The sequence below is a fragment of the Pelodiscus sinensis genome, chromosome 11 (assembly GCF_049634645.1).
Source record: "Pelodiscus sinensis isolate JC-2024 chromosome 11, ASM4963464v1, whole genome shotgun sequence".
Taxonomy (NCBI): domain Eukaryota; kingdom Metazoa; phylum Chordata; order Testudines; family Trionychidae; genus Pelodiscus; species Pelodiscus sinensis.
Window position 1 is genome coordinate 15,044,377 of NC_134721.1, and position 26,295 is coordinate 15,070,671.

Below are 26,295 nucleotides of genomic sequence, written 5' to 3' on the forward strand. Positions count from 1 at the left end.
GCTTTCAATACACAACATTTGTTCCCAGTAGTAGTCATGGGCTAGCCAGCAGGAAAAGAACACCTGTTCATTATCTTTAACAAAATACAAGAGAAGAAAATACAAATTTGCTGAAAACCAAGCAACATAATTTTACAGTACCTATTGGATTTGATGGAAGAGATTCGTCTTTAAGATTTTCATCCCACTCATGCAGTTGCCTCTTGACTCTTTCCATCAAGGTTTCCTTTCATTAGAAGAAAAGGGTAATTTAAATACATTTTTTCCCTTTAAAATAAAAGGAAAATGGGGAGTGAGCTATGGGCCTCTAGTGGACATTAACTTTTGAAAAAAATTGCATGAAGACAGCTTATATATAGGTCCACATATTTTAAGCTATTAAGTTAAAAATCAGCCTAGGTTTCCCATCAGGCAAGGCAATGACGCTACTCAGAAACAACGGATGATCTAATAAGTTTTGGAAAAGAAATTAACTGCCTTTAAAGGATTTCTATGCTAGGACAGTATCAGGGTAGCTGGTGGTAGAACTGTTCCCCCTCGTCCTGTGATCAGACTCAGTCTACTTCCTTCCACTGACTTCAGTGGGACCTTAAGATTTCATCATACAGGAGGTAGTACACTAATAACCAGGGCTGGTAGTGTTGAAATTCTTCACACAATGTATACTTTATTCTGTTTATAATTCTGGTAAAAACTGTACAGACTGTATTGGGAGGGAGGGGAACAGCTGATTGATTTAGTACTCTTGAACCACCAAACTCTGGGTGTCCCTAATACAGGCTTGCCAGATGGAAGAGGTTCACGTATATTAATTAAGGCAGAGGTAGAGAACCTTTTTTGGGTTGGGGGCTGCTGACCCACAGAAAAAAAAAAATCAGTCAGGGGCCGCACACAAATTAAAAACAAAAAAACAAACAAACAAACAAACCAACCAACCAACCCCAACCACCCTCACTGACGTGGCCTCCGACTGAGAAGGAAAAAGACACTCCCCACATTCCCTTTCCATACCAGAGCCTAGAGGGGGCCCAGCCTAGTAGATTTTGTATGCTTCAGTCCCATGTTGGGGCAGCAGGGGAGGGGTGGCTGGAGTGCCAGCACAGGCTCCCTAATACTGGGGGAGGGGGACGCCTGAGCCTCGGGGGCCGGATCCAGGGAAGCCATGGGCCAGAGGTTCCCCATCCCTGAATTAAGCATTCTAACTGTGTATTTTTTTAAATTAATTAAACTGAACTTTTCAGTATTAGATCAACTATATGCGTAGGTCATATTCGGTGATAATTAGTGGTTTCTACTAAAGCCACATACAAAATCTCTAAGATAGCAAATAAAAATCCAAACTACTGATTTGGAAATAAAAAGAAACAAAACCAGATATTGTGTTTAATATTTTTGCAGTACATTTGTTTAAGTCTGTTAAATATATTTTAGAATACATGTCATTTTGGGTAATCTTTTAATAATGCCACAGTCAGTGCTTAAAAAGCACAAAATAAAAATAGATTATATGGTTTTGTGCTACCTAATAATGAAATATCCCAGAGCATAAAATTTAATATAGATTCCTGGATAAGATCTGGTTTATACTTACAGCATCATATAAAGAGTAGAGCCACGGTGGCCAAGAAGTCAAACTAGCACAATGAAACTTCCGCTGAAAAAGAAAACATAACATTTATTTTTGAATTGTAACAGATGGTTTATGTGGATCCTCTACAAACAGATATGGGGGAGAGAGGGGAAGAATTATCTAGGAAGATGTCTACATATTTAAAATGCCACCAATTGTCTGAATCAAAATAGCACCACTGTGGACTTGTTAGCACCTTCAATCCAAAAATCTCAAAATATTTTTCAAATACATTAAGACCCATAGTATCCAAGTTGCAGATTTACAAACAATTAAACTGAATCAGAGATTAAATTAAATTTAATGACAAATAAGTAACAAACAGGTGTAGGCTTTAAAGATACAGCAACACCCTCAAATCTAGTCAGTTTTATAAAAAGTTATCAATAGTTCCAGGTAGTTTCTCTGTCAATTTTTGTGGGCTTTTACAATCATGTCTACATCTTCCCTTGCAATATGAATGATCCCCTCCCAGCAACAGTGAACTGACTGACTACACAGGGCAAACAATGGGCCACATAATTACCAGGTGGAAAATGTCCCTTTGACTTCAGAAGAATGACAGTTTTTAAAAAACTTAACAATGGTAAGGATTACTTGTAAAAACTACAGGTAAAAGTACAGTAAACTTCCGATAATCTGGCACCTTTAGGACCCAGGGGGTGCCGGATTATCAGATATGCCGGACTATCAGAAGGGGGGGGCTATGAGGGATCTGAAGTGGGGTGGGAGGGGATGCCATCCCAGACCCTTCATAGCCCCCCCTTACGATAGTCCGGCTCTGCCCCAGGAGTCCCTGATTCAGCCGCTGCTGGTCAGTCTCAGCAGCAGCTGAATCGGGGATGCCTGCAATAGAGCAGCTGGGGTGCTGCCGGGTTGGTCCCGCAGCCGAGGGGCGGCGCTACGGCACCAACCCAGCAGCACTCCAGCTGCTCTTGGGGACGCCTGGGACAGAGCAGCTGGGGTACTGCCCGGTTGGTCCCGTAGCACTGCCCCTCGGGGCTGCGGGACCAACCCGGCAGCACCCCAGCTGCTCTGCCCCAGGGGTCCCCGATTCAACCGCTGCTGAAACAGATCAGCGGCTGATTCCAGGAAGCCCCGGGCAGAGCTGCTCCCCGAGGGGCAGCACTACCAGACCAACCCGGCAGCACCCCAGCTGCTCTGCTCCCGGCTTCCTCGATTCAGCTGCTGGTCAGTTTCTGCAGTTTTGTGTCAGTTTCTGCTGGTCAGTTTCTGCAGTTTCTGTCCGGCTGCCCTAGCACTTCCGGGTTCCTGATGGTGCCGGACCACCAGGAGTCCCGGAGCATTGGATGCCAGACTAATGGAGTTTTACTGTATTCACACAGATGTATGATTTTTAATTTGCCCCAAGTTAAACAAACAAAATCTGTGGACAAGCCAGGAACAGAGCCCAGATTGTCTGAGTCACAACCCTGTAACAGCTCCCAAAGTAGATCCAAGAAGTGCTTCCTCATAGTAAAATCAGCTGTTAAGGACATCTCATATTAAAAATAAAAAACTGGTCAAATCATGAGTCCATTGCTACCTCAACATTACTGAGGAGATACAAATATTTGTATGTGGCTATCATCAGTGCTAAGGTTATTTTTACGAATGCTTACCAAATATCAATATGTATTCCCAATCTATAGAAAACCTATTTAAACAAGATAGGCACTTATTATTTCAGCTTAGACATATTAAGCATGGCACGAAAATACTTATACCTCACCTGCTTAACAGCATACCTGCTTAACAACTAAGGTTCAAATGAAGTGGAATGGGAAACATGTCTCAAAAGAAGATGAGGGAAACTTTAAATAAAAGCATTGGGGATTTATTCACTGAAGATATAACAAGCAGCTTTACTTTTTTTAGAGGAGTAGCCGTGTTAGTCTGTTTCAGCTAAAAACAACAAGGAGTCGGTTGACACTTTAAAAAGACTAACAAATTTATGAGGATATAAGTTTTCGTGAAATACAACTCACTTCATCTGATGAAAAGCTTATGCCCTAATAAATTTGTTAGTCTTGAAGTGCAACTGGACTCCTTGCTATTACTTTTTAAAAACCAAGTAATTTTTGCATTATAGATACCATGAGTGTGGTTCAATGCCTACAAAAATAAGAGTACATACACACAAGCGCAGTTGGAGAGGTACAACAAACCATAAAAATTACAGTAAAATTCTACTGTCAAGAGTAATATGTGCTTGCTGAATTGTTATCAAATGTGAAAATGACTAACATGTTCATTTGATTTCTGCTCTAAAGAAACGGTACCATACAACAGAGGAGGGTTTCAGAGAAAAAGCATGAAAGGGAAAAGGCTCAGCAACATCATCTCTCAATGTTCAGCCTGTCCAACAGTAACACACTGCTTTTCAGTTAATAAAATATCAAATCTCTGCAGCAAATGCTTTTTTCAAAGAATTAACAAGAGAAAGAGAGATTAAGATATCAGCCATAAAAACAGTTACCTACTTTTTAAACTTGTTTTTCAAGATGTGCTGCTTATGTTCATTCCAAGTACACATATGCACATTCACGCAAGGTTTTCAGAAGGTATTTCCCATAGTGGTCCCCATCAGGTCAGGGGTGAAGCCCCCTGGACTTGCACCTTCATGGCGGAAAATGGGTTCCTGTCAAACCACTGATTCCTCAGTTCCTTCTTGAAGGAGTAATCCAATAGAGGAGTAGGTGGTGGTGGTGTCTTGGAATGGACACGAGCAACACAACTCAAAGAACAACAGTTATGAAAGGTTACGATCCTTTCTTCTTCAAGTGCTTGCGCACATCAAGTCCAAGAAACTAACTCCCAAGAATTTCCAGAGCAGAAGGGGTTGAAGTTCACAGATTCACAGACTGCAGGACTGGTCTGCCAAATGCAGCATCATCTCTAGTTTGCTGAGTAATGGTTAAGTGTGACATAAGGGTATGGCTCAATGGCCATGTTGCCACCTTGCATCTATTCTGAATGGGGAACTGCGCCAGGAAGGCTTCTGAGGAAGCCTGTGCTCTTGTGGAAAGCACCATTAAAGCTGGGGCAAATATTTAAGCTAGGTCCCAGAAAAGCTTGACCCGGGATGAGATCCCCTTTAGAATGATACCAGGAGCCCCCTCATCTATTCATTAACCGCAGTGAAGAGCTGCACTGATTTTAAAAACAGCTTTGTCCATTCAATGTGAAAAGCCAGTGCTCATCTGACATTCAAGGAGGATCATCCATTCATGGTTACTAGCTTAGGGAAAAAAAAAATAAACACTGGAAGAAAAATGTCCCAACTCATGTGGAATTGCAAAATTACCTTTGGAAGGAAGGGCAGATGTGGCTGCAACTGTAGAATGGCCTTGTAAAAAAACAGTACAGGTTGAATGTCTGTGGTTGGGCAACTTCTATGGTCTGGAAGGACCACGGATGTCACTGGACCAGAGAGTCCCAGCCACAGTTGGAAGCTCAGCCAGCAGGCAGCCTGTAGGGTCAGTGGCCTAGGGAAAGGAATCCCAGCCAGTGGCCAACAGTAGGCAGCAGCTGGAGTAGAGTTGGGCAGGAAGCCTCTGGGTGGGGGAACAGAGACCCTGCAACTGGAGGAGAGCAACCGCTGCTGGCTGGGGGAAAGGATCCCCACGGGCTAGAGCAGTGCAGCAGCTAGGAGTGAACACTACTCTTCCTTCGACTTTTCCCTTACTCTTCGTAAAAAGAGGGTTAGAAGTCCTCCAGCTCACAATTATTTTGAAATAATGGCTCACCGTGTAAACACGCTCTTATTTCGGAATAATGTCAGTTATTCCGAAATAACGCTGCTGTGTAGACATAACCTTAGCGTGCAAATAAGGAGCAAGGGTTTTTCATAAATCCCTGCTGAAAAGCACAAGAGATCTGTGAACCATTGCTGTCTGGCCCAAGTGGGTGCAATTAGAGTGAACTTTGCCTTGTCCCGTTTTATTTTCTTTTTAATCCAGCAGTTTAGGTTTATAGGAGGGAAGGCACAAGAAAGACTGGCATTCATGTGAAGAAGTGAGTTATGCCCACAAAATCTCATGATACCATACATGTTTTGTTAGTCTCGAAGGTGCTGCAAGACTATTCGTTGTTTTTTAGGTTTTTCCAGGACATGAGTAATGCTTCCAAAATATATATCTCACTGTTTTAAAACAAAGCTTGACATTTTGCATTGTATTTAGTTGCAAAGAGGTGGGGACTTCCTGTATCAGCATATGGAGACTTCCTGTATCATTGATGTTTTCAGTAACCACTTCTGGGTATCTACAGTGATTCACTTACCTGGTCCATCCAATTCTTGCTCTTCCCTAATAGATGTGTAACTGGAGTGTCTACACAAGCAAATGTACCTTTCCCAAAAAGTCACTGCTTTCTTGCAAAGATGAGTAAAATGGAAACTCCCTGACACTTTAAATAAAGCATTGTCTTTATCAAGGTCTAGAGAACATGACCTAAGAAGGAAGACTGAAAGAACTGGGCTTCTTTAGTTTGTAAAAGAGAAGATTGAAGGGGGACATGATAGCAGTTTTCAGGTATCTAAAAGGGTGTCACAAGGAGGAGGGAGAAAAATTCTTCTCCTTGGCCTCTGAGGATAGAACAAGAAGCAATGGGCTCAAACTGAAGCAAGAGAGGTTTAGATTGGACATGAAGAAAAACTTCCTAACTGTCAAGGTGGTTAAACACTGGAATAAGTTGCATAGGAAGGTTGTGGAATCTCCATCTCTGGAGATATTTAAGAGCAGGTTAGATAAATGTCTATCAGAGATGGTCTAGAGAGTACTGGGTCCTGCCATGAGGGCAGGGGACTGGAGTTGATGACCTCTCGCGGTCCCTTCCAGTCCTAGTATTCTATGATTATAATTACATGGACAACTTTGTGCTGGAGATGAAGTAAGAAAGCTCATGATGTCCAATTAATGTTTCTGAGCTTTCTTCAGACAGCTAATGGAAGCCTCTCCCTGTCAACTCCAACCTGGACCTGCCCTAGACTTGCTGCAGCCAGAGGAGAGACACCCTAGCCCCAAACCAGCTCTAGCACAGACCTGGTACAGCTGGGAAACAGGTACCCGTGCCCTAACCCAGCCCCAGCACGGACCTGTTGCGACCAGGGGAGAGGTCCCCCTCCCCTGGGCTGGCCCCGCTGGAATTGCCATGGCTGCAGAGGCACCTCTCACCTGGCCCAACTGGCTGAGGTGAGAAAGGGCTGGGGTTAGTCCTCATCCCCACCCCAAGCCCTCATCCCCAATCCCACCACAGAAACTGCATCCCCAACCACAGCCTCTCTCTCTACCCCAGTCATGATGCCCTCTCACACTCTCAAGCACTCCGTCACACCCTGATAACAAAATTAACTCCACACATGGACATAAAAAATTAGAGTGAATACTAGTCTGTACGTTGTCAGTAATTATTTGACAGCCAATATTATAAAGTACTAATATCGAGATGGACATGTGATGATGGCAGGCCAAATACTTGCTCTTGCCCAGGCTGCAGGTGTTAACTAAGAACTGACAGCATCACAGATGGGGACTAGACCAGGTCAACCTATGTGTTAGTTTTGTTCAAATAGATATTAAATCTTACAAGAATGTACAGTAGAACCTCAGAATTAAACACCAGAGTGCAGAAATGTGTTTAAAATAAACTACTAAGAAAAAGAAAAGAAATTAAAGAGATTTGACACGGTAAGGAAATTTTCTGTGCTTGTTTCATTTAAATTAAAATGGTTAAAGGCAGCATTTTTCTTCTGCATCCTGAAATTTTGAAGTTGTATTAAGTTAATATTTAGTTGTGAACATCAAAAGAACCATCATAATGTTGTGTTCAGAATTATGAACAATCTCCAATCCTGAAGTTCCTCTGTATATTAAAAATTAATTCATATATTCTTTATTCTCTCAAATTCTTTATGGTGCTAAAAAATATTTTTGAGTAGTAAGGGTAGAGTACTGGTCCGTACCCTGTGAGTGACCTATATTCAGGAACTTCTTGTGATTACTTACTATAATCCATACAACTTTGTGGGGAAACAGATGTGCAGGAAGAGATCCACTCACACTACCAAAAGACAGCTTGATTGGTAAGGAACAAATATTACTGCAGAGGATTTCTACAGGATGAAATGGGGATCCATAAAAACAAGGTTTGGGGGACTTGCCAGTTGCAAGGACTTGGTTAGATTTCTTTTTTTGCTTATCAATCATGTAGCCTACAGATACTATAAAGGAAATTCTATAAGTAATGAGGCAAACAAAAAATGGTAAAACATATGGTAAAAGTCAATCATGGGAAAATATTTTTCCATCCGCAAAAGGGATTTTTTTTGTCTCATACACCATAAAAAGAGAGACATATTAGGGATTAGATAGGAAATTGAAACTGCCATCACTGCACAAATTACAGAAGGAAGACACACAAAGGCTAGCTCTTTAACTTACAGTCATGATACTATCTAGATTTTGTTAGTCTCTAAGGTGCTACAGGACCATTTGTTGTTTAATTTTTTTATTTTAAGTTAAAAACACGGCTACCCTTCTGAGACTTTTAAAGGTGGTAATGTATCTAATTCTTTCTAAATGACACTGAACTAATCTCTGATTAAATCTTTGATTAAATAATTCCATTTGAGCTTGTGATTTGGCAATCTCAAATGGTTATTAAATTCAAACACGCAGCAGCAGCACAGACTGATTGTATTAGTAAACTGACTGATTAGCTACTGTAACTTGAGCTGATACATACATCTACTGCACTACTAGCTCCAGCAGCAGCATCACTTGCACTTCAACTCACTTCCTTGATAGGCCAAACAGATCAATTTTAAAACACCTCTTAATTCAAGCCAGTGGGTTTTGTATGAGGATGATGGGAATGAAGTTAGAGGCAATACCTATGCAGCGGCAGTCAAAAAAGCAAACAGAATGTTAGGAATCATTTAAAAAGGGATAGAGAATAAGACAGAACATTTTATTGCCTCTATATAAAACCATGGTATGCCCACATCTTGAGTACTGTGTATAGATGTGGTCACCTCATCTCAAAAAAAAAAAAAAAAAGATATATTGTCATTGGAAAAAGTTCAGATAAGGGCAACAAAAATTATTAGGGGTTTGAAACAGGTCCCATATGAAGAGAGATTAATAAAATTATATATATAAATTTAAATTTAAAAAAACAATCTTTCTAAAAGCACACCAAAAGAATAAAAAAAGTGCACTAACAGGTCAAAAATACAGTTTTAAGCTAGCAATGTAGGAGAAAGATTGGATGGCTAACAGTTAGCAACTACCTGGAATCATACTTAGCTCAAACCACCAACCCTGCCCTCCCAGGCAAACACCGCTTCCTCTAGTCCACTCCAGAACCCAGAATGGCTGGCCTCGTTTGTATACATATATGCATGTGTTGAAAATCCCATGACAGACAGACAATAACGGTGGCCATTTAATAGAACGATTGTCTAAAAAGACTGTGACTTTTCAGGTTAGAAAAGAGGAGACTAAGGGGAGATATAAAGGTCTATGAAATCATGACTGATGTAGACAAAGTGAATAAGGAAAAGTTATTTATTTGTTCCCATAACATAAGAACTAGTGTCACCAAATGAAATTAATAGGTAACAGGTTTAAAACAAATGAAAGGAAGTTTTGCTTCACACAGTGCATGGTCGACCTGTGGAACTCTTTGTCAAAGGAGGTTGTGAAGACCAGGACTTTAACAGAGTTCAAGAAAGAGCTAGATAAATTCATAAAAGTTAGGTCCATCAATTGCGAGGATGGGTAGGAATGGTGTCCCTAACCTCTGTCAGAGGCTGGGAATAGGCGACAGGAGAGGGACAGCTTGAAGATTCCCTGTTCTGTTCACTCCCTCTGGGGCATTTGGCATTGGACGCTGGCAGAAGATAGGATGGTGGGCTACATGGACCTTTGGTCTGACCCAGTATGGCCGTTCTTATGTAACACTTGTATCAACTTCAGTAAATTGTGCTGCAATGACACATCCTTAGGGTTTTTTGAAATTTTTATATTGTAAATTATCCCAATTTCAAGTCACTAGCATGATGATGCAACCCTACAACATAGAGAAGGAAATATGCTCCGCTGATGCAAATCCTATTTTGGGGAAATGAGTGAAATTTAAGTTAAATTCCCATCAGTCAAGACCAACATCTTATTAAAGTTCAAGATTAGCTTCTCCTCTCCTGTATTTTCTTTTAAGTGAATTAAATTCTAAAATCTATATTTACAGCAGCATAAATATAGAAACACTAATTCATATATATTATTCTTTCTTTCACTAGTAATTAGAACTTGAAGAGTAGATGCAACATAGGGAAAAAAAGGTTTCTATGTGAACCTTGTTTTGCATGTTCTGTTTTTAAATATGTAACCTTAATATTGCATTACAATTAATTTTCTGAATTTAAATTTCAAAATAGGTAATAAAAATATATACTGTCTCTTCTGCAAATGAAATGTGTGTTGAATATATGCCAAGAATAACAAAGTAGCCCCAGAAACATAGTTTGTCCAAAAAAAATTGGACCCTGAAAAATTTAGGCACTGAAGTTAAACACTTTATATAAAAAATTCAGACATGGGTATCATACTGCAAATATATGAAGAGATATGTAAATTACAGCATGAATGTGCTCAAGAATAGGCACATTTCAGCTTCTTTGAGTTAACTACCAAATTCTCAGATGGGATAATGAAGATGCAAAGAATCTAAGGAGCACTACACACCTGATTTCTTTCGATTCTGCAGAGGTTTGGTCTTCAGAAAGGCTGGATTTGCATTTTCTGTAGACGAGTAACTTTCTGCAGGTGATGAACTCTGGCCATAAAGCACCTGTTTTCACTGCAAAAGTGTGGGGCAACCTGATTAGCATATGCAGGGAAACAGGAATTTGCAATAAGATATGCCCTGCCTTCTTTCTGATTCTTTTTAGTAATGAGGATGAAACAAGATTATATTTAAGTGAAAAGACGTTAAGCAAATATCCGTCTGGAAGTAGTCAGGATCCTTGTGTTATTCAGCAAAGGGAATATTAACATAATTTGTATTGGATTAATACTCAGAGCCCTCAATCCTAAAACATGACACCATATTTTTTTAAGAACCAATAAAAAGACTCAGAAACTCCTACTTCTTGATATACATATTTAGCCTGTTTACGAACCCCATTTATATAATTTCCTTTACAGTATTTAGTAGAAGGCAGTAACATGCACTCAGAATGTGAGGTTGTCATCTGTGCTTTAGGATTTAACATCACAAAGGAAAGATATGTACTTAGATATAAAAAATTAAGCACAATAGACCCTCACTAACTTGCACTTTGTTAAACTGCACAGCCACAAATGGAAAGTAGACTCCCAAGTTTGCTTGAGGACGACAGAGGCTCTGATGATGGGAAAGTTGCCTCCCTGTGGATAGCTATAGGAACACAGTGTCACATAAAGATGACCTCTTACTAACATATCAAATGCATGGAAGGAAATTAGAGTACCTGCAGATGTTCCTTATGCTACTTCACTGGTGCACGTTCTCAGTGCTCCCACAGATCAAGCAAAAAGATTAAAGGCAGCTTAATTTACCCAGTCACAGAAAAAAAAAGAGGAAATTATAGCACTCTACAATTTTCCACTATAATTCAGTTAACACATCCCTCCTTTCTTCCACAGCCAAACCAAAGCTCTGGCACTTGCACCAAGACAGCAGCAGAAACAGTAGTAATAGTAGCAGCAGCATTGACTGATAGTTTTCAAGACAAGGCATGTTAAGAAGTCCTTCTATGTGCCCACAAAGATCATCTCAAGTTGCTGATCCTATTCCCAGCTCTCAGTAATCAGCACTAAGATAGTGGGATTCAATGATGTAAATGATAAAGCAATCAATTTTTTTTTTTGGGGGGGGGGGGGGGAGGGGAGGAGGAACCAAACCAGATACACTTACAGAAGTGGCCAGAAAAACAATGCAGAACAAACATTTGCTAGTTTGCTTATGTGATTGTCTCATAAGACTGTGTCTAAAGCCTTACTAAAATCAAGATGTATCACAGGCATGCTTCCTCCCCACTCAGGAGGCTAGTAATCCTGTCAAAGAAGGAAACTAGGTTGATTTGACATTTTTTTGAACAAAACTACGCTGGCTTTTCATTGTGTGCTACTATGCTCTAGATGCTTACAATAATCTGATTGCTTACTAATTTGTTTCAGGATTTTTCCAGGTATCAAAATTAAGTTGACTGGCCTATAATTCCCCTCAAGTACCAGAAGTCAGGGTGATAATTAAAGAGGAAAGAAACTGATGGATGTTCTTTGTACATTTTTTTTAAAAAAAGAACTGACATCAGAAAGAAAAGTAAATTGTTGTGAAAGGAGCTAGAAATCAAGCCCTTAGATTTATTTCTCATTATGTAGCAACCACCACAATCTCCTAACACTGACCATCCCAAAACACAGAATGCATCTGTAAATAATGTCTTGGCAGTCTGAGATTCTTACACATAAAACAAAAGAAAGCCATTACAAACATTAACAGATTTCATGTGGACTTAACCACTTAAGCTACCTAAAAAGGCATTCTTGTTCCTGAATGAAAGTGTCCACATGGGGAGTTAAGCCAGTATAATTATAGCATAATAACTGTAATAATTGTAGTTCTGCTGGTGAATTTTCCCATGTACACAATCCTTATACTTTCCTAGCAATTCAGCAAGATGCGCACATACACCATTACTTCCTAAAAATAAAAATAATGGAGATTGCCTATCTCCTAAAACTGGAAGGGATCTTGAAAGGTCATAGAGTCCAGTCCCCTGCCTTCACAGCAAGACCAAGTACCATCCCTGACAAATTTTTGCCCCAAATCCCTATCTGGCCTCCGCAAGGTTTGAACTCACAACCCTGGGTTTAGCAGACCAATGCTTAAACCACTGAGCTATCCCTCTCCCAAAAGCAACAACATGGTAATTAAAATAATATATAACTAATCTAATACAAAATGTGTAGCTGCCCACACTGCTGTCCATTGAAGAACAACCCACACAATCTGCAGCAACAGCTGAAAGTTTACATATATGGTCCAAGTTCGTGCATTTTTCTTTAAGGAAACAAGTAGAAATTATTGATTTTTTGAAATGCCATCAAAAGTTAAACACACAATTAGCTTCTGACCTTTTGATATTTCTGCCACCATTGATGTATGTGTTGGTCCTGCCATGTTGTGGGTTTGGAAGAAGGAAATATGTGGCATCTGTTGAGAGATTCCAGCTGTACTGCTGACATAGTTGAAGGTAGCACTCGCTCAGGAAGGATCTGTACTTTAGCCTGTTGGATGCTGATCAAGGAAGAAAAATCATGAACGTATTAGAAGGACAACAGTTTGGATTCCACCACCTATATAATTACGTACAATAGAACAAACCTTGATGTAGCACTGTAATACTTTCACATTTAATGAAATGGCTTCGTGTTTGAAGTTACTTAAGTCTAACTTGTATAAATTAAATTATTGCTGTGATTACACAGCATAGAATTTATGTATCTGAAAGTAAACAGAACATAGATTAAGGTATCTCACATCTTTGCTATATTTATTTCAAAAAGTGTGGTCCACTGAAATTTGTTCAGATAATAAACAACCAGAAGCACCTCTATGTGCTGAGCGTATCCCACATTTTCAAAACAACATACTGAATAAAACATCACTGTTTAGGAATAGTTGTTTCTTAATCTCTGGTTTTTGTTTTTCTTTATAATTAATAAATATTCCTTTATCAGATCTTTTTATGCAAGAATATTAAACTAGCAGTCAATTAATAGATATCAAATTCTTAGAAAGGAAGTTTACTTTCTTTAAACCCCAAATCTTCTGTGAAGAGCTAGATCTCAAAATCAGCAGAAAGAGGATAAACTGTATCTTTTAATACTGTACTTATACACCAAATCACCTACTCCCTAAGAAAATTAATGTACTAAAAAAAAAAAAAACCTACCAGGAATACTGTTTAGAAGAGAAGTATTGTATACATTGTATTCTCTTAACAGTGCCATGCATCAAGAATGCTAAAATATTACATATTAGCTTAGACGCTGATTTGAAATAACATGTGGAATCACACAAGAAAAACATGGGACTTAAGTTTCTGCTTCTTTTTCTAGTATATTTAATGTGTATTTTCCCATTGCACATTTTAGGAGTAACTGATGCCTTGACCTACAAATGCAGATTATATTACAAAGTGATATTTTACTGTTTACTGCAGATAAATAATAGGAAGAAAGTGAGCAATATGAAAAAGAATGGCACCCATTAGTTTGAGATAGTCACTTAACATGACAAAACAACAGAGCAATTTAAAATGTTCAAGAGAAATATACTTAGGTAACCTTTGATTTTTAACTGTGGTTCAAAAGTCATACTGGGGAAGTTTAATAGAGCACACTGGCGTTATTAACTATGTATACATTGCAGATACTGTAAATGCAGGGAACAGTTTCAAATATGAGAATGCCTCCCCAACCATGCAATAAAACTAAATGAGTGTTGGAAACTATATTACAAGATCTGAAAAATAACACCAATAAATGTAATCTTTAAAAACTTTTACATTTTAGAAACTTAACACACAAAGTTCCTTAAGATTTCACATTTTCTTGATTCATATTATGCTGTTGAAATCCAAATCACATGTAGACTGTAATTATCATAATAAATCACTCTCTCAGCAGAATAAAACAATTGTATCTTTACCACCTTCAGATATTCAATTTTCATAACTACAGTAGCAATCATATCTATTAACTGTGTACTGCCATCTTGTGTTCAAACAACAACTTTGTTGTTTCAATATTCAAATGATCAGGGCTCGACAATTAGTGTAATCTACTCGCCGGTGGCGAGAAGATTACAAGCCGGCACAGCCGCGCAGCGCGTGCAGCGCATGCACAGCGTGCCGAACCATGCAGCTGGTGAGCAGAGCTCGCCGCCACTTGGCGAGCCCTGCAAATGATAAGTGACAGATAAGCAAACCCATTAGAAGGCTCAGCAGTACTGGCCTTTGTAAATGGCAACACATTATTTATTTTTTTATTTAAGATTACTATAAAGTAACAGCATGATTAGTTAATTAAATACCTCAATTAACTGATATTCTAATGTGTCTTTTTTAAAACAGAATGTTGGTGCACTGAACACTGAAACCAAACATTTATGTTGCTCCTTTTACGCAGGTGGAGAGGAATCTCATTTCTAAATGTAAATTTTTAAATGAAAACATTATGGTACCGCCCATAGTACTCAGTAGGGATCACAAAGCACTCTATAGCAAAGTACAGTCTCTCCCAGGTGATTACATTTTAAATAAAAGATCCAACAATATAGAACATAACAGAAGGAGAAAGGGGAAAACATAGGTGACAGTACCAGGTATACATGGATGACCATACCAGAAACACAAGGTTACATATACTCTCAACAGAGTATACAACTTAAAAGTGTCTAATATTCAGTGACAATAAAAGATTTCCCACCATTACAGGTAAAATGTGGCATTGGGAAAAACAAATTTTCTTCAAAGAGAAAAGCAGTGTCACATATTTTACAAAACAGTTACAAAAAATAATGGAAGTCAATAATTTTGCTGTACACAAAGATACACATGTTGTCTATTTTCTTACCCATCTGATTGGGTTCTTATTTCAAGCACTTTGAATCTCTGTCTTCCCACTGCTTTCACTTTCACTGTTTCAATTCCAAACTCCTGTTCTTCTCGGTAGGCATATATTTCAGCTGTTGTTCCAAAATGTGCTTCCCTTTCACGTATATTGCTGGGGGGGGGGGGGGGGGGGGAGGAGGAGGAGAGAAGAGTATAAGATGCGTGTTACCTACTCTACAAATTACACTGTTCATACAATTTCCAATAACCCTCCCCCCTCAATTTTTCACTCATTCATCACTTTCTAAAAAGTCTCCTTTACAGCTAAAAATATCCCTGCTTTGTCTCAACTTACAAAACAACAAATAGTCTTGCAGCATCTTAGGGTACGTCTAGACTACATGGCTCCGTCGACGGAGCCATGTAGATTTGTTTGTTCGGCAAAGGGAAATGAAGTTGCAATTTAAATAATCGCGGCTTCATTTAAATTTAAATGGCTGCCCCGCTCTGCAGATCAGCTGTTTGTCGGCAGTCTGCACACTCCCCTGTCGACATGAAAGCCCTTTATCGACCTCCCCGGTAAACCTCATCCTACGAGGCATAATGGGGAGGTCGATATAGGGCTTTCAGGTCGTCGCGGGAGTGTCCAGACTAGCGCGCTGAGCCGACAAACAGCTAATCATCTGTTTATCGTCTCAGCGCGGCAGCCATTTAAATTTAAATGAAGCCGTGATTATTTAAATCGTGGCTTCATTTCCCTCTGCCGATCAGCCTAATCTACATGGCTCCATCGACGGAGCCATGTAGTTTAGACACACCCTTAGAGACTAACAAAAAATGTACATGGTATCATGCCTGGAATAGGATTGCTTCTCATAAAACCAAACAGAAAAGAGTCAGAACCAGCAAACTAAGTACAGTCAATTTTGAGGACATGACTAAGCAAATGTTGAAAGAGAGCTCAGGGGAGCCTTAGGGTGTCCAGGGCCTCAGGACAGGCATGCCGGGTGCAACCTCTGTCTGCCAGTCTCAGCACAGAGCTGCCACAGCCGGTCAGTTCTGGGTCAGCGGGGGGCGGAGGCGGAGGGGGGGGGGAAATGAAGCTGTACCTTCCTTACCTTTCTCCATCCGTGTCAAGTTTCATCCCTTCCCCAACCATGACAACTCCGTGCTGGTGCAGGGAGAGTGGCCCCTCCACTCCACCACATCTGCTTCATGCGAGGGCTAGAGGAGGGGGTGTCTCCCACCCAACCTGGAGCTGTTCCCAAGCTCCTGGGGAAAGAGGGTTCTTCCATGGCTCCCACCCAGCCTAACCTAGACTTGCTCTCCATCCCCCCCAGCTGTGCCCACTGGAACTACAGTGGCCATAGAGAGGTGCTTCTCATCTGGTCCCAAGCTGTTGCAGCGAGAGGAGGCTGGGGATCTCCTCTCTCCCCTGGGGTAGCCTGCACATTGAACCTCTCATCCCTAGCCACACCCCAGAACAACGATTTAAAGGAAACATGTACATTTTCATTTTATTCGTCAAAAAAACAAAAATTGAGTTAATTATCCGAGCAATGCTAGATAAATCTTCTATAAATAAATAAAGTTCCTGAAAATAAGAAGCTAATCTCTGGTTTGTGTCCTTAGGTTCCAGACCCTGAGACTTTTTATTTTAAGCAAAGTGGGGCACTGCATTGAAACATTTAATGCAATCAATAAAATATTCAAATAAAAATGAAAATGTATTTTTCCTTATTGTAAAGGGGATTATTTCTGTTACGTTATAAAATAAATTAAGTCTTTTTATAATTAGGCATACTTAGTTTTCTAACACACCACTTAATCATGTAATATACTGCAGAAGTATTTCAGCCATCTGTTCTGCCCAAGGAAATCAGTGATAAACATAAGCTTCATGGCATCAGTAACTACTGAGTATTTTACCTGTACGCAAGAACAGCAAAGGTTCTGTCTTTCTGAATTAAATTCCGCACCATGCTAACCTCTTGAGGGCGAAAAAGCTGAAGAGGCAAGGTTTGTCCAGGAATCAACATTACCACCACATGAGGCAACACTGGAATAACTTGACAGCTGTCATCATCATGCACTGTTCTCCCATGAAACTCTTCCATATCTGAACCCAAATACTACAAAGCAAAAGATAAACATTGCAGCATATTACCCTCAAAAGTAAATAAGTTTGGTGCTTTGTAGGTATAAAGCAAGACCAAATGTATAGCCTGAGGAGATGACAATAGAATAATATTGCAAAATTTCTAAAAATATTGAACAATGAAGAAATTATGGATTATACAAAAATGGTTCTAATGGAATATAGGTTCTTTGTGGACTATATCTTAATATTAATATGGCACCATCCCTCAACATTCACAATCACGTGTACCCATCTTCCATTAGTACTCATGTAACATTCCTGTGGCAACACCACCAATTGCTTACGTGGAAAAGTAATATTAGGAAAATATATAATGATTTAGCAGCTAGAAATAAGCATGAGAACCATCACCAAGTGATCATTTAGTTCCCTGCAGCTCACCAGAAAGCACTCCATAAGGGCTCTGGCCTGCAAACTGCACTTAAGTTACAAAAACGTCCATGGGATCTAGTAATGCTGTAAAACAGGTGGAAGGGAGAAGTATAATATTTGTAAACGGTGTTACTGCTATGATTTTAAACATCGTTTAGTAGAAACTAGGGCATCATCAGGTATCTATAAAGGACAACAGTGCAGGAATCCTGTAACACTTTAATATCAAAAGAATATTTTACAAGCTGTTCTGCTGACTCTTCAATAAACAATCTTGCATATTCTTATCTTTGGATTGGCACCCATTCAGCTTATATTTTTTTAAATGCTTGGTCTTTTCAGTATGTAAAAACTTAAAATTTAAATTAAAGATTTTTCAATTAACTCGGAAAGGGTGACATACTTTTTCTGGAAGTATGAAGTATTATTTCCAGATAAAACTGGCACACCAGAGGTTGCAGCAGTGAACCCTTACTTTTAGTGCTTTGTCAGAATGCCTCAACCTTAGTCTGGGAGTATGAGAGGGTGGTGGCTTCAAGTAGCCATTCAATTTTACGCAGAAAATAATGGTGTCAACTGCAGCCATTCTTAGGATATAATCTCTGGTCAACTAAGCATACAGTAGAGTTCACCAACTAGAACAGTGCTAAATTAAATACCCACCATTTGTTTCTTGTAGAAGTTCAAGTTAAGTCATATGTTCCTCTGGCCTCTATTTCATTACTACTATAACTAAAAGAAATGATTCCTAGGACAATATTTGAAATAATAGGGTAAGTAACCTGATAACAGTAGGAATACCACTGTATGTATTTAGAATCTTTATTTAAATCACAGCCTGTACATTTACATACAACTGGATCAAACCTTCTTCACAAGGATGCTCATATTGCTGTGGAAGGCACAAAGAAAAACCACATACCACATGTGATGTTGGCAGACTGGTGTCAAAATTAATATTTGGCTTTTCAGCATCTTTATTATCTTGATCTTCAACTTCCATTTCAATGTCATCCTCTTCTTCACTCTCTGCTAGCAAGAAGGAAACAGAATGTCATAAAAAAAGTCAGTGTTAAGCTGCCTCAAAAACTCAAAGCATTAGGAAAATGGGAAAAATAACAACCAAATAACCCTCGTATTTATAAATTGGTGAAAAACAAGTGTGTTTTACTTTTATGGGAAACTATTTTCTCACTGTTGCACAGAATCAAATTTTCAGACACAGTCATGAGTTAGTAATATGTTTTCAAGGCTCCAACAGAAACAGGTACAGCAATTATTAAATGAGCCAATACTGTCACCAAAGACGTTTGATTGTAGTGAAAGCAGTACTTCACCTTAATTCCAAATTCCTACTCACATTATGCAAAGAAATAAATTGGAAGAATCCTGAAGACTATGATATCTAACAAGAGGTTAAATATTTTATTAAATGTATTGTACTTTGAAGTCTAGATAATTGCAAAATAGAAGTTAGTAACAGTATGTACTCAAAATGAGTATTTTACTCATTTGAGCCCCTCAGACAATATTTCTGCCAAGTTTTTTTGCTGCTGTTAACCTCTCATCATGATATGAAACACCCACACCAATCAGCAAATGAAATCGTGTTACTACAAAGGGAAGCAATTAATCTCATTCTTTAGAAACAGCTGTCAAATATTGAAGTAAATAATATATAAAATGGGAGGAATGTAGTAATCTCTTGCACTGCAGTAATTATTGCTGTTCCTTCTAAAAATATTGTCAAACAGAATTTTTAAGTTGGGAATGTCCTTTGTAATCCTGTGTCCATAATCTATACACAGTAAATATATCTTTTACATAAGAAAAGTATTTAGTCATTCAATGTTTAGAAGAGCTACTTCACTTACATATAACGTGTTTAAATCGGTAAATATTTTCTAAAAGTTGTATTAAATGTAAGAAACAGAGGCAAAAAATCAAATTAATACGTATCTCTATAAAATGCTAACTAGTAATTATTGTACACATGACCACTGACTATCTAATGTTTACCTTAGTTTGCATCCAATATACAGTGCATTGAGCTAATTTCACAATAGTTCTCTTTTAGATGTAGGGCACTCATATTTTTTCTTCAGAATAGGAATGAAAGTAACCTTGATATGACATATTCATGCTTAGCTTTCATATAAGCTTTCTAACAGAGATTTAAAGGATTCTAGCAATAAATACATTTGGATCTCTCTGATCTGGCACCCTCTGGTCCTGACTGGTCCCGGATGAGGGATTTTGCTGGACCAGGGGAGGTCATATCTGGCTCCCCTGCTACTGGCTCCCCACCAGCCCTGGGCCAGCCTCCAGCCTCCTCCCCAGCTACCACTTGCCACCAGTCTCACTGCCCTGCTGGTCCCCCCACTCCCACCTCCTTCCCTGCTATGCCACGCAGCCCAGCTCCCCACTCAGAGTTAAAGGGGCACAAGAAAACAGAAACCAATGGCCTTTCCAGGACTGCATTATAATGCATGACACTTTGTCTGTAAATTATCTTAAAATAAAGTAAATATTGAATAGATTGCAAAACACTGAACATGACATTTCTCAAATTCTTTTCACCCATCATAAGTGTATGCGACAAATGCAAGCTTTTCCAAGTGCTTAGCTGATAATTTTCTGTTATGTGGAACATATAATTACATTTGAAAATGTTTTGCTAATATATTTTACATAACTTTCCACATAGAAATCAGATCATGCCCTCCTCTTGTGTTATGAACCTCGCACATATCACATTTCTTCCTCTCATATGAATATTTTAACAAGCTGGCTCAATTCTAGGTGCAAAATGCACACTAATGGAAAATGACCAGGTCTGACAACCCACTAATCATATTTCCTATATTGCTTTAACTCTATTCTGGAGTGGTAAACACTTAGACATCTTCCCAGTTATTGTTCAAATACATTTAATTTCAATTTAGAGTTGTTTTCCACTGCCTCCTGGGAAAAGTCCTGTATATATTATAAAATCAATTGTATTCAAGTCAGCTATAGGTCTCCCACTTGCAAAAATCTTTTGGGTATAATTTTTTTTTAAGTTGATAACCTTCCATCTAAAAATGAAATTCTGGTTTAAATGAATTCTAATTAAGTTATATTATTAGGTAATTTTTTTTGTTGATCTTTTTTTCCTTTTAAAAGAGGCAGGGAGAAAAGGAGGAGATGCTTTGTTTGTTTGTTTGTTTGCTTGAAACAGAAAGACTAGAAAGTCACATTTGTAGATTAAAAATCAGTTCTTCCCTGCAAGTTTTGCATAGCATTGCCAAAATACACATGAACTGCTGCTGTGTGCTGACCGAGTGAGCCTGGATGCCTGTGAGGAATGATGACTCATTTTACTGCAGTAGCACAATGTGAACGTTGAAAGAGCATCAATGTCTTTACTTTTCTACAACATTTTAATCACAAAAAAAGGAAGGCAGAAAGTGTGCATTACTTTCTCTTAAACTATTTGATTTTTTTTCAGTTGGATGTAAAATGTGACCGTTAGTATATTAAAACTATTCCAAAGTCATGGCTAGCACCCAAGATAACATTCAAACCATATGATATGAGATACCCTACATTTACTTTGTAGGGTAAGGCAGACCACCATTCTAGGTATTCAAACTAATCTCGTTAATCACAAATACTAATGAATTTACTCTCCACCTTTGTGAAGATTTTACAGCAGGGGAAAGCAGGTGCCAGGAAAATATTAAGGCAGGCATTTCAAAGTAGTGTAAAAGATTTAGGTATAGACTCACTGCAGTTCAGTGGTAATTAAGCACCTAATACTCAGTAGGGATGTCAATGGTTATCATCCTTATTGCGTGATGCTAATCAGTTAATTGGTGGCCCTGCCACACTCCCATCTTATTTAAGTGAATTAATCATTATGTTTCACTGGTTAACTGATTAAATGGGATTTTACACGCCTAATTCTCAGGATTTATCCACAATGAAACTTTTACTATTATAACTATACCAATATGGCTGCCCATATGGCCACTTATTCTGGAATAGGAATTACTTTTTCTAGATTTATTTTTAAATGAATGCCTTTCACCATGTTAGTTTAGGTTTGTTTGGAAGTGTTATAAATTAGTGTGTCCAAGTGGAGAGTTACAGAAGTTTAATTATTAGTGGTTTCCTTATGTTGGTAAATTTCCCCGTGTAGACAAGCCCATAAGCTGCTTTAAAATTCCTAGCTTAACTTACTGAGGCAAGCTCACAAAGGAAGTCTGTGGCAGGAGGAACTGACTAGATCTCAAGACTAGTGCTTTAAACACAAATCACTGCAGCTTTCCAGTTTATTAGCAGAATTTGAGAATTCAGACTGTGTATTAACATCCTGAACAACAACAACAAAAATCTTCCTGGACTTCAAACTGTTATAACTACTTCTGATCTACAATTAAATGTATTTGGAGTAGGAATGTAAGTGACTAGTCGACCATTCGATAAGCAAAAGCTCCCAGTCCCAGACACTGCACCTCTGCGCCCACTGGCTCTTCATACATTTTAAAATCAGAAGGGTGGGAGGAGGAGAAGAGAGGCACAAGCCAGAACAGCTGATTCCCAGCTTGCAATGGTTCCCCCAGTTGTGCTTCAGCCTTTTTACATTTAAGGCTGGTACACAGAGGGGGAGACCCCACGTAAGCTGGGAATCAGCTGGCCCAGCTCATGAGGGGTCCACCCCCTGCTGCCCTTCAGCCTTTTAAATGTATTAGGAGCCAGTAGCTAATACAGGCAGTCCCCGGGTTACGTACAAGATAGGGACTGTAGGTTTGTTCTTAAGTTGAATCTGTATGTAAGTCAGAACTGGCATCCAGATTCAGCCGCTGCTGAAACTGATCAGTTTCAACAGCGGCTGAATCTGGATGCCAGTTCCGACTTACATAGAGATTCAACTTAAGAACCCCAGGCGTCCCCAAGTCAGCTGCTGCTGAAACTGATCAGCAGCTGATTCCAGGAAGCCCGGGGCAGAGCAACTCTGCCTCGGGCTTCCTGTAGTCAGCCGCTGGTCAGTTTCAGCAGCGGCTGACTTGGGGACGCCTGGGGCAGAGCAGCTCGGGTGCTGCTGGGTTGGTCCAGTAGTGCGGCCACTCCTCGGTGCTACTGGACCAACCCAGCTGATCTGCCCCAGGCATCCTGATTCAGCCGCTGCTGAAACTGATCAGCAGCGGCTGAATCAGGACTCCTGGGGCAGAGCAGCTGGGGTGCTGCCGGGTTGGTCCAGTAGCGCCAAGGAGCGGTGCTGCGGGACCAACCGGCAGCACCCCACCTGCTCTACCACAGGCCCCGGGCTTTGCTCCACGTCTCCCTGGTCTGCTGGGGGGGGGGCGCACTAGCTGCGTCCCCCCCCAGCAGACCAGGGAGACGCGGAGCAAAGCGGTGGAGGACCCGGGACCGCGGCACTTCCAGATCAGCGCCGCGGGTCCGGCCCGGGTCCTCCGCTGCTTTGCTCCCCGTATCCCTGGTCTGCTGGCTCCCCCAGCAGACCAGGGAGACGGGGAGCAACTTTTCTCGCCCCGGAGGAGGCGGGCAGCGGGACCAGGCGTCCCGTCGCTCCAGTCCTCCGGGGCGAGAAAATCCCCATTCGTAACTGCGGATCCGACGTAAGTTGGATCCGCGTAACTCGGGGACTGCCTGTACATTTAAAAGGCAGAGACACAGCGAGGTGAGCTCTCAAGGCCGGGAGCTAATCGTGCTACGGCTCCCCCTCTTATCGACTAATCAACTAGATGACGGAAAATCCATTGACTAGTCGATTAGTTGATTGAACTAAATTTAACATCCCTAATTTGGAGTTCTCTGTGAATCAATGCTCAGCACTCCTGTAAGTCATATCTATGGATTTACACAAATTTTATATTGAATAACTAATTCTCCTTTTTACAGGGGTATAGGTATGAACTAAAACAAAGTTTCCATTCCTACCTTTTAACTATGGATGTTAGAGTGTACATGACACTTTAACTGATAAATGGATATTTATTGGTTAAGGGTGTCAGTTACATGCAGCCTCCCAGGGAGGTGGCTTCACTGTGGTAGGGCAGTGAAGCCTCCTCCCAGGGAATTGGGCCTGCAGGGGCTGGAGGCCTTAATCCCAGGAAGGCTTCACTGTGGGTTCTGCACTATAAAGCTAAGATTTATACTGCAGAGCCTGCAGCACATGCAACCACTGAGATTTTCAGTGGTTACACAGTTCCCCTATTACATGATTTTTAACTTAATTATTTTGCCCATCTATCCTGCCTAGCTGATGTTTAACTTCTGCACATTCCCTGCTGTAAGCAAGTCAATACTAAACAACTAAATGATATACGAAGGCTGCAAGACTGCAGCTTCATTCATAAAACATTGTTTCCTCTGCATACCTTACCACCTGCTTAAATACGGATTGCAATTAGGTGAGCAGCAGTCAAAAAAAATCAGTGAATGCTTCCCATTTCTGCTCAAGCTTCACTACACACAAACTAAAGTAAAAGTAAAACCAGCAGTAGATGCTGCTGCTCCTCCTTCTGCCCAAGAGCCTTCTGCCAGGGCTATTATCCTGGTAGCAGACTGAGTCATCCCTGAAAGCAGGAGGGATGGCAGTACATAAATATCAGATCCTGATACCATGTGTATGCCTTCCCTGCCTCCACACCTCACCCTCTGCCAAAGCACTTTCCCAAAATATGATCAAGCCTAGTCCCCCAATGAAAAATCTCTCTCGATATTATGTCCCTCTAATATTATTATTTGTATACTACCACAGCAATCCCTCCCCCACTGCCAAGACCTCAGGCTCCCTTTCTAGCACTCCCCAATCTACTCAGACATCCGACAGGACACTTCCCTGGATCTGGCTCTCATGTGCCTCCCCACCGCACCACTGCTGCTGTATCCCACCACCCGGCATCACTTCCTATTTCCCAATATTGTCCCAAACTTGCGGACCGCAGTGACATTTCCAAGACAAACTGCACCCCCCTGCGCCAGACGCCTGCCCCTCCCTGCAGCCCCACATCTCACCAAGCCAAGCCCCCTCCGTGCTCCCGCTCCCCACCACAGTGACAGGCACCCCCCCCCCCCCACTGCATGACAGGCCCCCGCCCCACTGCAGCTCCGTGCCCCACCACATCCCCAGCCCCCCTCCACATCCCTCTGCCGCCCCCCCATTCCCCTCACCCCCCCCGCACCACTGCAGCTCCGTGCCCCACCACATCCCCAGCCCCCCTCCACATCCCTCTGCCGCCCCCCCATTCCCCTCCCCCCCCCCGCCCCTGCCCTCGCGCCCCCTGCACGTGCCTCTCAACCCCCCATTGCCCAGGCACCTGCCCTGGGCCGCTGCTCCCTCTGCGCCCTCACCCGGGCCCTGCCCCCCACCGCAGCCCCCTCCAGCCGCGCGTCCCGTCTCCTCCCCCTCGCCCGCCCCCCCCCGCGCCGGGACCCCGCCTGGGGCGACGGCAGCGGCCGCTACCGGGTAGGAGCTGCAGGTGGTTCCCCATGTTGTCGTCGGGCTCCCCGCCGCCTTCCTCGGCAGCCATCGCTGTTTACCCGGAGAGGAGCCTGGGAAGCCGCCGGGCGGGAGGCGGAGCCGCGAGCACAGCGACCCCTAGCGCCGCTCTCGCGGCAGAGCCCGGGGCGGAGCGCGGCGGGGCTCAAATGGGCCTGGAGCGCAGCCCCCGCCCCCCCCAGCGCTGCCCTGCGGGACCGCCAGAAGCCGCCGCGCCGCGCGGGGGGAGCGGACCTCTCCTACCGCTCCCTGGGACCTCTCCGCCTCCCCCCACCATCCTGGGCAGCCCGCAGCGCGGCTCCTCAGCCCCGAGGGGTTTATTTGCTTCAACCCCAGACCGCCCTTTCCCCTCCTCGCGGCTGCGCTCCATCTGCTGCCTTCCCTGGACCCCCTCTTCCCTCCTGGAGCTTTCCACTTAGCGACCCTACGCCTGGGAAAAGCACCCTCCACCGCTCACAAAGAGAAAACAGTTTCTTGCCATTTTAACCAGAAAGGACACTCTCTCAATGACTTAGCCACCTGCATTCTGCTACAAAGACCTTTTACATCTGCACTCGAAAGGGAATCCTCTGAACTGTCATTCATGTTAAAATTCGACACTCTCCGGGAAGGAATGAACAAACACTCAAACTATCTTACCCATTGCCAAGATAGCTTCCCCAATTATCACCTCTAATACCATTAGCTCACAGACATCCCACTCTCCCCACCTCTAATATCATCAATTCACAGACACTTATCTTCCTTCCTTCCCCCCCCCCCATCCCCCTTCTGTTCTGAAATGTTATTTGTCCTTTTCATATGTGTTCATTTTTTTAAATTGTATCCTTTGGTATATATGGTTGTGACTATTTTCTTCCACTATTTGATCTGAGGAAGTGGGTCTGGCCCACGAAAGCTCATCATCTAATAAACCATCTTGTTAGTCTTTAAAGTGCTACATTGTCCTGCAT

At 41.4% G+C, this 26,295-nt stretch overlaps 1 protein-coding gene across 2 annotated transcripts in view; it reads right to left on the minus strand.

Annotated features, from left to right (window-relative positions):
- Positions 1 to 25,463, minus strand: part of CRBN (cereblon) — a 41,494-nt gene extending 16,031 nt beyond the window's left edge. The window contains exons 1-7 of one of the 2 annotated variants that reach the window (XM_075938700.1): positions 25,307 to 25,463; positions 18,755 to 18,861; positions 17,229 to 17,431; positions 15,322 to 15,471; positions 12,817 to 12,979; positions 1,592 to 1,654; positions 142 to 226 (exon numbers count right to left, since the gene is read on the minus strand). In XM_075938700.1, the coding sequence (XP_075794815.1) occupies positions 142 to 226; positions 1,592 to 1,654; positions 12,817 to 12,979; positions 15,322 to 15,471; positions 17,229 to 17,431; positions 18,755 to 18,861; positions 25,307 to 25,373 (838 nt within the window). In that variant the 5' untranslated portion in view covers positions 25,374 to 25,463. Of the gene's footprint in view, positions 1 to 141; positions 227 to 1,591; positions 1,655 to 12,816; positions 12,980 to 15,321; positions 15,472 to 17,228; positions 17,432 to 18,754; positions 18,865 to 25,306 lie in introns of both variants that reach the window. The other variant, XM_075938699.1, reaches the window with a different exon arrangement.
- Positions 25,464 to 26,295: the final 832 nt, after the last annotated feature.